The sequence below is a fragment of the Phoxinus phoxinus genome (assembly GCF_949152265.1).
Source record: "Phoxinus phoxinus genome assembly, chromosome: 19".
In the NCBI taxonomy this organism is placed as follows: domain Eukaryota; kingdom Metazoa; phylum Chordata; class Actinopteri; order Cypriniformes; family Leuciscidae; genus Phoxinus; species Phoxinus phoxinus.
This window is the reverse complement of record NC_136894.1, coordinates 26,424,774-26,440,914: the sequence shown is the minus strand read 5'-3', so window position 1 is coordinate 26,440,914 and position 16,141 is coordinate 26,424,774. Positions and strand designations below refer to the sequence as shown.

The 16,141-nt window shown below is 36.6% G+C and overlaps 2 protein-coding genes across 2 annotated transcripts; one reads left to right on the top strand and one right to left on the bottom strand.

Annotated features, from left to right (window-relative positions):
• The first annotated feature begins 1,044 nt into the window (after positions 1-1,044).
• Positions 1,045-6,755, top strand: pdk2b (pyruvate dehydrogenase kinase 2b). The gene is made up of 11 exons (XM_079589788.1): positions 1,045-1,478; positions 1,952-2,093; positions 3,412-3,483; positions 3,586-3,770; positions 3,978-4,067; positions 4,154-4,231; positions 4,336-4,412; positions 4,505-4,603; positions 5,036-5,146; positions 5,227-5,340; positions 5,935-6,755. The coding sequence occupies exons 1-11, from the start codon at positions 1,361-1,363 to the stop codon at positions 6,076-6,078; spliced, it is 1,230 nt and encodes a 409-aa protein (XP_079445914.1). The 5' UTR covers positions 1,045-1,360; the 3' UTR covers positions 6,079-6,755.
• A 2,364-nt stretch (positions 6,756-9,119) lies between these two features.
• Positions 9,120-15,318, bottom strand: LOC306986906 (uncharacterized protein). Its single transcript, XM_079590699.1, has 6 exons — positions 14,735-15,318; positions 11,961-12,089; positions 10,752-10,922; positions 10,469-10,674; positions 10,105-10,220; positions 9,120-9,372 (listed from the first exon to the last, which is right to left on the bottom strand). Exons 1-6 carry the CDS (start codon positions 14,817-14,819, stop codon positions 9,213-9,215), a joined length of 867 nt encoding a protein of 288 aa, XP_079446825.1. The 5' UTR covers positions 14,820-15,318; the 3' UTR covers positions 9,120-9,212.
• Between the last annotated feature and the right edge of the window lie 823 nt (positions 15,319-16,141).

Sequence of the window (16,141 nt, the reverse complement as noted above, 5' to 3'; positions counted from 1 at the left end):
GCATCCATCCATCATAAAAGTAATCCATACAGCTCCAGGGGTTAATAAAGGCCTTCTGAAGCGAAGCGATGCGTTTTTGTAAAAAAAATAAACAAAAAAAATAAAATCCATATTTGTAACTTTATAAACTAGAATCACTTGTCACTCTCATTATAAAGCTCGGAAATACCTGGATATATATTATATATATTAATGCTGTCAAAAGATTAATCGTGATTAATCACATCCAAAATAAAAGTTTGTGTTTGCATAATATATGTGTGTACTGTGAATAATTATTATGTATAAATACACACACATTCATGTATATATTTAAGAAATATTTGCATTTATATACTGTATATACATTTATATTATATATAAATATTTTAAATATTATAAATATATATTTTTTTCTTAAATATATACATGATTGTGTGTGTTTTTATATATATAAATAATTATTCACAGTACACACACATATATTATGCAAACACAACTTTTATTTTGGATGCGATTAATCACGATTAATCTTTTGACAGCCCTATATATATATATATATATAACTCCAATTGTGTTTGCTGAAAAAAGAAAGTCATATACACCTAGGATGGCTTGAGGTTGAGGTCATTTTTGGGTGAACCCAAGTCCTAAATGACTGTGTTACATTAATATAACAAAATTAATTTTAACGTAGTGTGTGTGTGTGTGTGTGTGTGTGTGTGTGTGTGTGTGTGTGTGTGTGTGTGTGTGTGTGTGTGTGTGTGTGTGTGTGTGTGTGTGTGTGTGTGTGTGTGTGTTAAACAAGGTCAATATCATTTGATTCCTTTTCATGTACGTGCATATGAAGTCACCTCATCATGGGACGTAGCCTACTGACTTACTCTGACCTTTTTTCAGGCTGCGTTGCCGCTGCTCTCTATGATAACTTCCTGTACTCGGGTCCAACTGGGTGATGGGTGAAGCCTGACCTCATAATGTCCAGCTGACTGTATCATCTTTTATGGGGCGCCTTGTTGTGATGCTGTCGTGTCGTGTGATTTTCCATGCTGCAGCACAAACATTACGCAGATGCAAGCTAAGGTGCAAGGCAAAACACGTTGTTGATCGCGATCTTGAGCGATTACGTGTACCCCGTTTCCTCTGTCCGATTGGTCACTATCGACATCGACGTAATAATGTAGGCGTGTCACTGTGCAAGAACGCAAACTTTAAAGAGTTGTCAACACTGGTCTCAAGACAGACTCAGACTGAATAAAGAAATTCACGCGAGGATATACCATAGGCTACTGAGAACTTTTCCAGATACACGTCTTTGTTTTGTACATTGACAACGTTTGTTTTTGTTTTTAGTTCAGATAGCCTATCAAGGTTTTCCAAGATGAAGTTTGTAAGATTTATAATGAGGAATGCTGCTATGCTAAATGTGCCAAAACACATCGATTACTACGCGAAATTTTCTCCATCGCCGTTGTCCATGAAGCAGTTTCTGGATTTCGGTGAGTTTACATTTTTTTATGCAAAATACGAAATATATGTGTGTGCACATGCTTTGCAACAATAGAGCATAATTAATTTTTTTAATAATTTGGATTGATATATTTATGTAAAATATATATATAGCCTATAGGCTATAAATGTTATTTTACGCAAAAGAAAAAAAGTTCCAACAATAAACTATTGTAGAATCTGCGAAAGCGTTCAACTGATGGGGTAACCGTAGTAACATTTCGCTGCTCTAGCACTTTCCGTGGTTATCGGACATTATTTGTAACTTATATTTACACATCACTTACTTACACATAGGCCTACATTTTTTTTTTTTAGCTTTTGGTGCTATATGACGCCAAAATATAATGTGTGCACGAAACGAACCTTTAAAATAAATGACTGACAGATAAAAGTTTGTTCTGGCTGATATTCCAGACAGTTATAGTTCATCGCTGTTGTTTCTGCCATGTTCTCTTTGCAGGATCCACAAATGCGTGCGAGAAAACATCTTTCGCTTTCCTCAGACAAGAGCTTCCCGTGAGACTAAGTAACAGTTTGAAGGAGATCAACCTTTTACCTGACCAACTGATAATGACACAGTCCGTTCAGCTAGTTCACAGCTGGTAAGTTCATGTTTTGGAGTATCAGACAAAAAAAAAAAAAAAAAAAGAATTCTTGAAGTGTCCCATGTCTTATAGTTTGAGTAACAGTTAAACAGGCAGAAAATAAAAAGATGAATCCTGTGAAAGTATTATCAAATACATTGCTGAACATATTAACCCATTCAAATTGTGTATTTTTACGCGTATTATGTAACTTCGCACGGCTCCTGACTGAACGATGAACTTTGCCCTAGTTCCCCAGCCTGAAGTTTTCGAAGAATCTTATGCCTCAATCCGTTACACCACTCTGAGGATTAAAGTACAGAGCTTCACCCTGTTTCCATTACTTTTAATCCATATGAATCATTAGTCTAACTATGACCCCACAATGCAACTGAATACTTTATTATTATTATTATTAAATTTAAATGCTTGTTCTCTTGCTTGCGCCTGCTCATAGTAGAATGCTGTTTTGGGCTCAAATGCCATTCCAGAGTACAGCCACTCACTTGTTTACTAGAAGGCTGTCTGACTGTAGGCTACGATAATGCAACGGATATGGCAGTTAACTTCAGAAAGTGAAATTTGAGAAGGTGCGACGTATAGCTGTGACGCGCAGACTTGTTTTCGAGAACAGTGTGTTCTACTGTAGCCTACATGTGTTACCGCAACACCGCGAGGAGGAGGCATGAGTGGTAACATTATAAACAAATCATTTCATTTTTATAGTCAATATTAATATAAAATATATTCAAAAGAATATCTAAAATAGCATTATTGTATTATAATACTCTATGTGATTGCCAGTGTTATTTTAGTAGGGCTATTATTTGTATACTACTAATCTTCATCTAAGTTTTTTTAAAAGCTTTTTATCTAATATTTATATTTTATTTTATTTGAGCTTTATTTCAATACCAAAACTTAAAATAAAATAAAAAGATTTTAGTTAACAATTATAACACTGGTTTTATACAATAGCAACACTGGTGGAAATCATGCTCCCTCATTAACTTTGAAACAGGAAGAAGCATTGAGAAGACTAAACCCTTGCACATTTACGTCTTATATGACAGACCGCACTGAAACCCACTCAAAACTAAAAAAAAAAGAAAGAAAAAAGTTTAATCTGGGACCTACTGAAACAAACCTAAAACCTACCCTTCGCCTGAAAACCCGTTCAATCGGAAACCTACATTCACCAAATAAGGTTTGATCCCACTTGGATGTGGGCGGGGTTGGATGTCCAGCGCGCCCTACTTGATTGGTGGCACCATCTTGATAGTGTCCAAGAAGTTAACCTTTCATCCTGTTTGTCTTCTCTCTCTTACCTTCTCAGGTTTGTTCAAAGCCTGATCGACATCCTAGAATTCCAAGGCAAGAGTCCCAATGACCCTAGAGTTCTTGAAGAGTAGGTTCTTCAATACATACACATCCAACATGAATATTAAAGCAGTAGCATTAAAACAAAACGGCAGGATTCATGGTGTTGTTTTGTTCTTTGTCCCTAAAGTTTTGTGGAAGCTCTGGTGACCATTAGGAACAGGCACAATGATGTGGTACCCACCATGGCCCAGGGTGTCATTGAGTATAGGGATGCGTTTGGGGCAGACCCTGTGACATGTCAGAACATTCAGTACTTTCTGGACCGCTTTTACATGAACCGCATCTCCATTCGCATGCTCATCAACCAGCACAGTAAGTAAATCTTGTCCTAATACCTGGACTTTCTATCAGCGCTTATTGGCAACAACAGTCAGCACTTTAAATGCGCAGGTCATTAGATCTTGAATAATCCGGCCTGCTCCTGTTTGAGTTAATCATTCACTGGATATGAGAGAATGATTACTTCATGTAGTACACCTCTAACCCTCTGTTCCCGTTTGTTTCCTGCTCTATCTCCAGCTCTGATCTTTGATGGCACCACAAAGCCAGGACATCCCAGCAGCATCGGGTGCATTGACTCCTCCTGTGACGTCACCGATGTAATCAGAGGTGAGTGCTTTAGTGCATACTGTAATACAAATATCACCCTAGCGACAAGTGCACATGCAACATTAACGTCCTGTGTTCTGCTTCAGATGCATACGAGTGTGCTAGAATGCTCTGTGAGCAGAATTACCTCGGATCCCCTGAGCTGGAGCTTGCAGAGATAAACGGTGAGGAACAGGTCCTTCTCCAGACTGCATTAAATCACATTCCATCCAGTAACCTAATGTTCACAAACTACATTGTGTCTTATAATATTTGTTCTCTGTTGCAGCAAAAAACAAGTCGCAACCAATCGAGATATCCTACGTTCCTTCTCATCTTTACCACATGGTTTTTGAGCTCTTCAAGGTAGACATGGTGCTTTTTTTCAGATTCACATAAATTGAAGAAATACTTATAGATTGTAAATATAATTTTTATTTATGTCTCCCCCTCTCTAGAATGCAATGAGGGCTACTGTTGAGAATCATGAAACAAGCAGCACGTTGCCACCAATCAAAGTCAAGGTTGCTCTAGGCAAGCAGGACCTGACAATCAAGGTGCGTAAATGAAAGTTCAAGTCTTATGAGGAATTTGGCAGTGAGAATCATTTTTATCTCGACCTATTACCTTGTGTGAGGTCACACGCCCACCGCCTTGTCTGAATCATTCTTCTCAACCTGCCCTAGATCCAGCGATAACTGATAATAACGTTATATAAATTCTTTTAAAGATTAATGTTCTAACCACCCTTGATCAACTTTCAAAAGAACCAGATCAGCTTTGACTAATAGTAACGATACGGTCAACCTTTGCCCTGCTTGGCGGCTAAAGAGCGCAACAAAGCAGACATTGAAATGCTATGTCCATGCTACTTAGTGGACATATAGTCTCAGTCTTAATGACGCAATCCAAAAATATTTGTCATCTGATGTAATGCAGCTCAGAAAACACATTATTGTTCTCTAAACATTCACTTTTTCATGTTCCAGATCAGTGACAGGGGTGGTGGCGTTCCTTTCAGGAAGATTGATAGACTTTTTAGCTACATGTATTCGACGGCGCCCAGACCTACTCTTGGTGACCATCAACGCACCCCAATGGTAAGAGCATATGACACTCTTTAACACTTCATAATAACAGTCATGCACATGTTTCAAACCTTGCCCTGTTATTCCCTCAGGCTGGCTTTGGTCATGGCCTTCCCATCTCCCGCCTGTACGCACGCTACTTCCAAGGTGACCTCCAGCTTTATCCTATGGAGGGCTTTGGTACGGATGCTGTTATTCAGCTGAAGGTAAGATCATAAAATAAAGGGTTAGTTTGCATAAATATAGAAATGATGTTCATTCACTCATCCTCATGCCGTTCCAAACCCATACACTCTTCAAAAGGTCTTAAAATGTGGTTTGAGAAAACAAAATATTTTTCATTTAGGAAAAAAAGTATTATTTAAAGAACTGGTCACTGAAAGGTTCTTCGGGGAACCAAAAATGGTTCTTCTATGGCATTGCTATATGAAAACACTATTTTGGAACCTTTATTTCTAAACAATGTATGACTTTTTTTTCCCTGTGAAGATTCACAAAAGTAGTCAATGTATGTTTTGTTGACCATGAATACGAACTGAGTCAACAATATGCTGAACTTCTCCTTTTGTGTTCTACAAAAGAAAGAAAGTCATACGGGTTTGGTACAATGAGTAAACAATGTCAGAATCGGCATTTTAGGTTAAATTTTAAACGATCAGCGAGATGACCAATCATACTGTGAGTTTTGCTTACACTGACCTTATTTGTTAAGTTTGTACCTGTGCAAAACATCCTGTTAACTTTGGACATTACATTACTCTTCAAATCATTAATCCGCAATGACGTTCTTCTGCCCACAGGCCCTGTCCACAGATTCAGTAGAGAAGCTTCCGGTGTTTAATAAGACTGCCTTGCGGCATTACAAATTCAACCAGGAAGCTGATGACTGGTGCGTCCCGAGCAAGGAGCCGCTGAACTTGGCTGCGTACAAGTCTGCAAAGTGAACCGCAGGAGTTGGTTGCCTTAAAGATATAACAAAGGTCTTCAAGAAAGGCCACCGTTGTGAATGCTCGCATTCCCTACCGAACCAGGGACCAATGACGGCATTTCCCAATATTCTTCGAGTATTGTTGTCTGGGAACACTTAAACTGCATGTGGCCAGAATTTAAGATGCCAAACAGTAGATTCCTTAGTTATTACTGTGGCGCTGCTGAAGTGGGTGTTTTTCAGCACAAGCTCTCAGGCACGAAGAGTGTGAAGACCTGAAGGGGCGAGAGGTGATTACATGCATGTGACCCGGAGTGAAGCAGAGTTAAGTTGCAGAAGTCGGAAGACAAGTTTATGTATTGCAAAGGAGTAAAATAATGAAAGTGAAAGAAATGCAGCTGGAAGGATAGGTGAGATATGAGACATTTCAGAGGTCAGAGAAAATGGATGAATTGTCATAAGTGTCAATTCAAAAAAAGGGAGGATGTGGCCAAAGATGTTTTTTTTTCCTTCTTAGTTTTTTCTAAATAATACTTGATGTGTGATAATTATTTAAGAAAATCATGTATGTTAGTATATATTCATAACACTGTGCTGTTTTGTTTCATTGTATTATGAATGACCACAATATTTATCTTTGTTAAAAGGACCCTTGTTTGAGTTTTTTTATTAAATAAATCTGATCATTTTTCATTAAGTTGCATAAGCTGTTGTTATTGCAAGCCATTTGTAAGCATTTCCGTGAAATCAACATACTAACACATATGTGATTGTGTAATCGAGGACATGGTGTACGGGAAAATGTGCACACACACACACACAATATAAGAAAACAAGCTAATGCAGCATCAGTGTTTCCCTACCCTGTTCTCTGAAAAACACACATTTTTTGAACCACACCTGATTCAACTCATCGGCTGGATAGCTGAGACTTTAAGACCTGAAATGGATGGGTCAGAAAAAAGAGACATGACATCCAAAATGTGCCCTACTGACAAAAGTGGAGACGTGCAGGACTTACGGTTTTAGCTATAGAAAAACAGTCCTGGTGGGGAAAAAAGGGCTTATGAGCATAGTATATTGATTTCATGTGAAAGTTTAAAAATTCATACAGGGTATGGTGTTAAAGTGACCTAAACAAACCTTTTACACAGCCTCAAGCTGTTCCAAACATGTATTAGTTTCATTCTTCTGCTGAACGCAAAATAAGATAGTTTGAAGAATGCTGGTATAACCAGACAGTTGATGGACCCCATTGACTTCCATAATATGAAAAAAAAAAAAAAAAAATGGAAATCAATGGGGCCCGTCAACTGTTTGGTTACCCACATTCTTCAAAATATCTTCTTTTGTGTTCAGCAGAAGAAAGAAATTCATACAAGTTTTCATTTTGGGTGAACTGTCCCTTTAACAAAGGTGTTTTTGCTGAGAACAGTGCTTAAATAATGAGCTGGAAACACAATGCATGTAGCCCACGTACTGCTCTCTATCAGTCTGACCCGACCTGTTTATGGACTATGATTAAGATTATGCTGATACGTCAAATATAGTAGCCTAATCTGATGAGGCCTCACTGTGGTACGACCATGGCAATCGGTTACGCCTCTGTCATAAAAACAGTCGGACGGGACGTGAAAGCACTTAAGATTAAGATATACTTTATTGTCCCTGAAGGGAAATTTGTTTTTCTTTATTTGTTTTTTTGGACACGACCCAAAATGCATCCATGCATGCACACACCTTATGTAAACGCTTACATTCAGCATGCAAAACTAGACAGGGCAACTGAGCACTTTGTATGCAAAAAAGAGAAAGATGAGCGAAAGATTATTTGTGCTTTCCAAAGTCTGTGATTTTTGAGTTGGGTTTAGTTGATCCCATTCTAGTCTGGTTTAAATGGTCTAAATTAACCTTGTTTGAACGGGTTCTCTAAATCTTGAGTGATGCCCATAGTTTGGAAGAAAGCAACAACGGCGTGGCTTTTAAAGGCTATTGTGATTATTTTTAACATTGTGATGATAGAGATCAGTTCATCAACGTTTATGTTGCAAAATCCACAAATCAAATATGAAGAGAAAAAGAAAACTAAACCACGGGCCCGTACCATGATGGAAGTTGAACAAACTCAGGGTTAGAAGATTAGTTTTGAGTTGACAAAACCAAACCAATCCAATCAGGATTTGTTGATACCATGACGCTGATTATCAACTTCCTGTCAACTCTGATCCTGAGTTTAGGAATAACTATGGAGCATGTGCACAAGAAAGTGTGACAACAGTAGCGAACAGCCAATCACATGCTCTGAAACAGTGTGAAACTATTCACTTCTCTCTTCTAAGATTGAAAAATATTAAGAATTTAAATGCATTTCCACATGTCTATGAAAGAGGACAACTAAAAGAAAATTTTTTGCTAAATCAGTGCAAGTAGTTGTGAAATTAGTTTTTATAGTTGATAATGTACAGTATGTTAGGGATGATCCATGGCTAGCGGTGCATTCAATTATTTTAATGCATGGCGTTGGGGACAAAGAACCGCTCGATGCGAAGCGAGGAGTAAATTACTATAGCAATGAACATCACTAAAAGCAGAGAAAATTCATACTGCCTAAAACTGGCAAACTAAACCTGCTTCATGGTATAGGCTCCAGCTTTTGACTGATCCATTATGTTCAAAACTTTTGACTCAATGCTGCGCCCTACTGAGTGTAAGTGGAACTGCCGGATATAACCAAAGTTATAATAAAAAACTAACAAAACCGGTATTTACATAAATAGTTAAACTTATGTAGTTACCCCAGAACTGGAAACACAGCATAATTCATTCAAAGACGTTTAGTTGTTTAGGAAAAGACAATATATTGTACATTGAAAACTGATAAATCAATTGATCTTTCTATAATTTTTCGATAAAATTCAAGCAGTTAACTACTTTACAAAAATCATCCCTTGGTAAAAAGCATAGCTAAAGTTAGATACAATAAATGCACAAAAATAAACAGTTAATTGCTTTGTTTTGACTCATTACTGCAGTTAGTCTTTCTTTTTTCTTCAAACATTTCAAACCCTGAGACCAGGCATGCTAAACACATTGGTAATTGCATTATAGGTTGTATTGCTAATGGTCTGTTTGGATTGGCGGGAGCGATGATCAAGTAGACTCAGACGTCTTCTCACAGATCCAGGGCAAGGACCTTTCGCACGGCGCGTCATACCAGCTCTTTACAGCCACACGGCTTAAAACATCTGTTTTTATCATGTAGCCACAGTCTTCATTGATATGGTTGTTGGGCTCGCCGTCTTCCCAGAAACTATGGAGGAAAAACAATGGGTTAGTCCCAGTCAGACATCCTGGTTTCCTTACGGTCTGTTGGCTTTTAACAAGTGGAGACAGCATATAAAAAAAAAAAAAAAAAAAAAAAATGACAACGGCAAATTTAAGTGGTGCTAAAATATGATTAATAAGAGACATTGCATTTGGCTTTTTTTGTCTCTGTACAGTAAGACCAAATGTAACGTTAATGTCTATATTCTGTAGCACCCAAAACAGTTGTCATTTTATTTATGACCATTTTATATCCTTATTCATTTTCTACTAAATTTCTATAATTAATCAGGCTGTAATAAGAATTTTTATAAGTGAATGTCTAGATAACGGCTTTGCATACATAAAATGAGCACAAAATAAAATAAATCCCTGTAATTTTCCCTTTAATAATTACAGTATATATGTAAAAGGTCAAATATAAATTCCTGATTCCCAAGCAGTCACTAACATTAATAAAAGTCAGATTATCATTAAACATTGAGGATATATGAATAAAAAATGAGTGAATGCAAGATCTCTTTTATTTTCAGCTTTTTAAAAAGAGGAAGAATTAGATGATTCAGTGTATTGACCCAAGACCATGTCTCCAAAAGAGAAATGGAAAAATAGGATTCAGTAGTTTTTACTCCATGTGAGATGTGTCATCTAGTACTGAAGCTTGGACTTCTAGTGTGAGAGTTTTAACTTGTTAAGTTGTCAAATTTGACATTCTTACCCTCCAACCAGTTTGGTTCCGTCCACCCAGTACCAGTCGTCTTCTATTTTTGTATCACTTATGCCAAACCAGAAAGCGTTCCAGTGTCCACGGGGCAGCAGGTCCCAGATGAAAGTCTTTATCCGGTCAATAAGTAAAATATTATTAAATGGGGAAGAAAAAAACCCTTATTAATCAATTTTAATGCCTCACATGTTTCGGCTAAGATCCCTTCCTCTTTTGCATATTTAGTAGTTTCTGTTCTCTTTTTTTACACCAACATATAGATGTGGAAAGTCAGTGTTACTTGAGGTCCTTAGATGTTCTGCAAATATATCTGCACACTTAAAGCGCAGTGAGATGCACAGCTCTCGACTGTCCTCACCTGTTCCTCAGGCGTATGGATGATGGCCAGGTGTCCTCCATTCCGCTTGCAGTAATTCTGACTGTCTGACCAACTCCTCCTAGCATACACCACTGAGATGTAGTAACAGCTGCCGTTAAAGAGCTTCCAGTCACTAGGGCAGGGACTCTTCGCTGGTGCTGGGGTGGTTTGTGGCGCAGGGGTGGTTTGTGGCGCAGTGGTTGCCTCTAAAAAGACCCAACAGTTTTTGACGTTATGAAATGCAAGAGATTGCTAGTTAATAACACAAATGCACCTCACGAACCAAGCTTAGTGATTTTGTCCTTCAACTGCGACAGCTCTCTCTCAAGTTCACTCTTCTCTTTCTTCACAGTCTGCAGTTCCTCAGTCAGAGCCGTTACATTAGCGCAGCCCGTCTGCATGTGTGTTTCAGAAGCGCTGGAGAGGGAATCCTGATCAGAGGAACGGCCTTTACCTAGAAGACAGAAGAGATAAAAGCAGATGTGGGTTGTCGATCAAAATGTGTCACATAGGGGATTTTGAGAAGTGAAGATAAAAGGAGAAATACATTGTTACAGAAAGAGGAGAGAGTTTAAGAAAGAAACTGAGAAAGATGAACTTTACAAAGAAATTGATGTGTTTGAGTTATAATTTTATTATAATTTGACTGTTTTACACAAGAAATGCAAGTTTTTTTTTATTATGTGCTTGTGTTGATTATATCTGGAAGATCAATAGCAACTGAACTGTTTAATAGTTAGAAATAGTAACAGAATATACCAAAATGAGTCGAATGGAATCGAAAATAGAATTTGATCAAATTAAGAACTTGTGAATTGAGATCAAATTGAATCTGGAAATACACTATGCGGACAAAAGTAGTGTGGCACACACCTCTTAATTATTGAAGTCAGGTGTTTCAATCAGACCCATTGCCAGTTTGTGGAAAAAAAAGGGTTTATTAAAGAGCTCAATGAATTTAAGTGTGGTATTGTAGGATGCCACCTTTGCAATAAGTCAGTTTGTATAATTTCATCCCTGGTAGACATTCCACGGCCAACTGTCTGTATTGGAAAGTGGAAGCGTTTAGGAACAGCAGCGACTCAGGCATGAAGCTGAAGACCATGTAAAGTCACAGAACGAGGTCACCGAGTGCTGAGGTGTGTAAAAGTCACCAACCAGCGCTGGTTCCAGAGCTAAAGAGTTCCAAACTTCCACTGGCAACAATATCAGCACAAATACTGTGTGGCGGGAGGTTCATGGAATGGGTTTCCATGTTGTGGAAAACCTTCGCAGAGGAGTGAAAGCTGTTATGGCTGCAAGGAAAGGGACCCATTTCATATTAATGTCCATGTATTTAGAATGCAATGTCATTAAAGTCATTGTTGGTGTGAATGCCATGTGTACCATTACTTTTGTCCATAAAGTGTAGGTATTAATGCTCAGCCCTGCTTGTTAATAAACACAATCACACCAAATTGCGCAAGTCATGTATGTGAGAAAGGAGAAGTACCACTGTGAATACTTGTGACCACCAGGATCATGAGTAAGATGAGGCAGAAGGCGGTCAGGCATGCTGTTGCCACTTTGAAGGGTTCTTGGAAAAATCGCTTTCCACTTTTACCGGCAGCGTTCTGAAAAACTGTGAACAAACAAATAAAACAACGATTTACAATATAACAATTGTATAAAAACAGCCAAGTCTAACAATGCACTTTTTTACACAATGTTAAACCAATGAAGCATGTTTTATAACATTTATTTGACAAGAAATAAAAGCTTTTGAAAACTTTTTTGGATTACATGTCACCCATTTCAGTGAATGATTTACAGTATTTTCCACTGCAAGGTTAACTCAAACCCTGAGAGTATTGATGAGTACTTTAGCAAATAACATTGTATGTTTGTCAAGCAGGATTTTTTTATTTTTTTGCATAAATCATAAACATTTAAAACATGGACATTTATGGAGCATCTGAGGTTGAATAATTGCCCAAAAAGGTAACAAATGTTCACATTCAGTAATATGTAAAAAGTAATCCTGTAGAATCATCTGCTGAGAAACACAGATTGGTCAATGTAATAGTGGTTTGACCCTGAAAAAAAAAAAGAACAAACAAACATCCTGTTTGATGCACATTAGGGTGGCCAAAAATGATGTATCTGATAAAAGTAGTATGCAACAAAACTTATAGGCTAATTTATAAATAAAAATCAACAATTTTAGCTTTTATATGACAATTTAAAAATATATTATACTCTGAAACTCATTAATCTAAAACCACTGAGTCTTTTAATTCTTTTACAAACTTGTATGGAGAAACACAGCCTCATTAATGTAAATATTAAATTCAGAATGAATATTTGTACATCAAAAAAATATACCTAATGTCTAAGTACATTTTATTTATAAAGCACACTTAAAAACAGCAAAGCTGACCAAAATGCTGAATAGAGAAAAAAAGAATTCAACAGAATAAAGACAACAACACAAACTTAAAATGCCTGGCGAGATACGCTTTCAGCTTATTTGAAAAAAGATAATAGAAGGTGCAAGGCGGAGTGGCAATTGATAAATGGGGAGGCAGCACCTGAAAAGTCTATTACCCTTAGTTTTTGAACGGGCATGAGGGACAAACAAAAGAGCCATGTCAGAGGATCTTAAAGGTCTACTAGATTAAAAGGGAATAAGATCTTTAATATAAGATGGAGCTTAATCATTAAGAGCTTTAAAACAAACAACTAAAAAAATTGGAACATAAAATGGACCGTGCTAGCCAATGGAGTGATGCTAAAATTGAAGTGACATGGTCGTATTTCTTTGCCATGGACATGGTCAACAGCCCTCCAACGGCATTTCGAACCAAGGGATGAATGAGGAAGGCCCAAATACAATGAATTACAATAGTCTAAACATGATATAATAAAAGCATAAATAACCTTCTCCAAATCTTGAAAAGATAGATCTGAATTGATAAAAACTGTTCTTATGACAACATAATTAATTTCCTTGGTTAGGCATAATTCTTCAGGATGACACCAAATTGAAGGGAAATGATTACCAAGCTCATTAATAAGAATCCTCTCAATATCAGGAGACCAAAGATAATTATTTCAGTGTTGTCTACATTAAGTTGGAGAAAGTTATTTGAAACCCATTTCTTAATATCCTCAAGACAGTCCAGCAAATGTTGAATGGAGTTGCCAGCTTTCAACAGCAAATAAAGCTGGGTATCATCAGCATAAAAATGAAAAGAAGTATTGTGCTTCCTAATAATATTCCCACGCAGAAGCATATACAAGTTAAAAAGAAGCGGGCCCAGAATAGAGCCTTGAGTTACTCCAATAATAATAAGAGTTAAGAATGAGGAAAACTTACCCAACACTAAAGATATGAACTAAGACATTGTAAAGCAGTACCCTTGATACCAATCAAGTGTTCTAAATGCTAAAGAAGAATATTATGATCAACAATATTAAAGGCAGGGGTAAGATTAATACAATTAATACAGCGAGTAACATCAATACAACATTGAACAAATGTTCAGCCGAGGGTCCCACATGAAATTGACAACCTGGATTAGTTATTGAATTAATCATGGAGAATAAAATCTGAGGTCTATGACAGTGTGTAGTAATTAAATCAGAGAAATATTTAAACAGTCTTTACAAATCTCAAAGGACACAGTTAGGCGATCATGCTTCCATCTTCGCTCTGCTTTATGACAAGCCTGTCTGAGAGTGCGAGTATGATCATCCAACCAATAATAAGATTTAGGCTTTGATTGTTTCAGCTTGAAAGGAGCAATTGAATCTAAAATTATAGAGCAAGATGATTAAAAAGAGAATTCAAGAATTCTAAATTCTGAAGGGATGAAAGTCATGCATCACTATTACTATTGCTCATACCAAAGGGTTTGTGATTTGAATCTCCTTATTCTGGCCTAAATAAAAAACGTTGCCACATTAATGTAAAATCTAGTGTTGAAATGTTTTAATCAATGTTTCAACTGTTCAACCAAATGTCAACCAGACATGATTGCTTTTTTCTTATTTTATTTTTATATGTAATCAACAATTTTAAGCTTTTATTTGACAATTTGAATGTATTATTATTCACTTTAACTCAATCTAAAAACAGTGATTTTAAATTTCTAAAATAATATTAAAGAGCTTCTTTTCTTTTTTCTTTTACAAACTTTCTTGGAGAAACCCAGGCCTCACTACACACAGTGTAAATGTAAACATCAAGACACAGCACGTGTGTCCATGTTCTGATTCTCATACCTGAATAGCGCACCTCTGGACTGCTGCAGTCACTGTCATGCTCGTCGATCAGATTGTTGTGCATTCCCTCTCTGTTTGCAGTCATTGCTCTTGTTTTGCACGCTAGAGTCTCTCTGTTCACTGCAGCAGTTCCTCAACTCCAGGGGTGTTTTTAAACAATATTGTGTCCGTGTGCTGTGCAATGATTGGTTGGCATTGTAATTCTTGTAGGCTATCTCATGACAGATCCAGATGTTTTTTTAGCCAGAGAATGTCATAAACAATTTCCCAAAAAAATTAGCTGACAATTCTTCTGTGCTGTTTTCTGTAAACCAGCAGCTTATGACTCACCCTAACTGTAAACATTACATTATTTTATTTGTTTTAATGATGGAATAGCCACTCACATATTGCTTAATACTTAGGCTAGAGCTGCAGTCTGTAAAAAGTTTGTTAAAAATTTACATAATAAGCGAGTAGGCTACCTCATGTATCCATTTTCCAAACCGTGTTTTTGTCTGATTCTGAGTAACTACGGTACAATAAGTGTTTATATTCGGACTTATCAGAGTAGGGCTGTAACTAATCACGATTAATCGAAATCCAAAATAAAAGTTTGTGTTTACATAATATATGTGTGTATTGTGTATAATCATTTTGTATATATAAATACACACACATGCATGTATATATTTGAGAAATATTTGCATTTATATACTGCATATATATTTTTATATGATTTATATAATATATAAATATAACTATTTTATATATAAATAACACATTTTTATTAAATATATACATGCATGTGTGTGTATTTATACTGTATATACAAAATAATTATACACAATACAAATACACAAATCCCTCATCAACAAATGTGCACAAAAACCTTTGAACATTACGTCACAGATCACTATTTTCCAGAGACATAACATTACTGCAATGAACCTCAAAACGGTTTCATCTGACTAATCTTGAATGTGGATATTCAGATGCCAGATAACAGTTCAAATAACAGTTGCCAACAATTCTGATACATGCCGAGCAATTAGTGTTTTAGAATTTGTTGAACTGTGAACTGTGTTCAAGTAGAATTAATCATTAGGCTACATTCTCACCTTATCGCATATTTAAACGCAGAAACGCAGAAAATGTGTTCAAGCAGAGTTGCGGCCGTTCCCTCTGACACTTACAGCTTGTGTTCGTGAAAGTTGGGGTTTGGTGGCATGCCTGAACTAGTTGATAAACGTAATCAGAAGCTTAACCTAATATTATTATATTATTATAACATAGCCTAATATATTAGTAAATCATACAGTTTGGAATGACATGAGGTTGACTAAATGATATTATTTTTGTGTTAACTATCCCTATATTAATAGTGTCAGCATCCAGGTTTGAGTTTTTTTAGGATTCATGCTAACC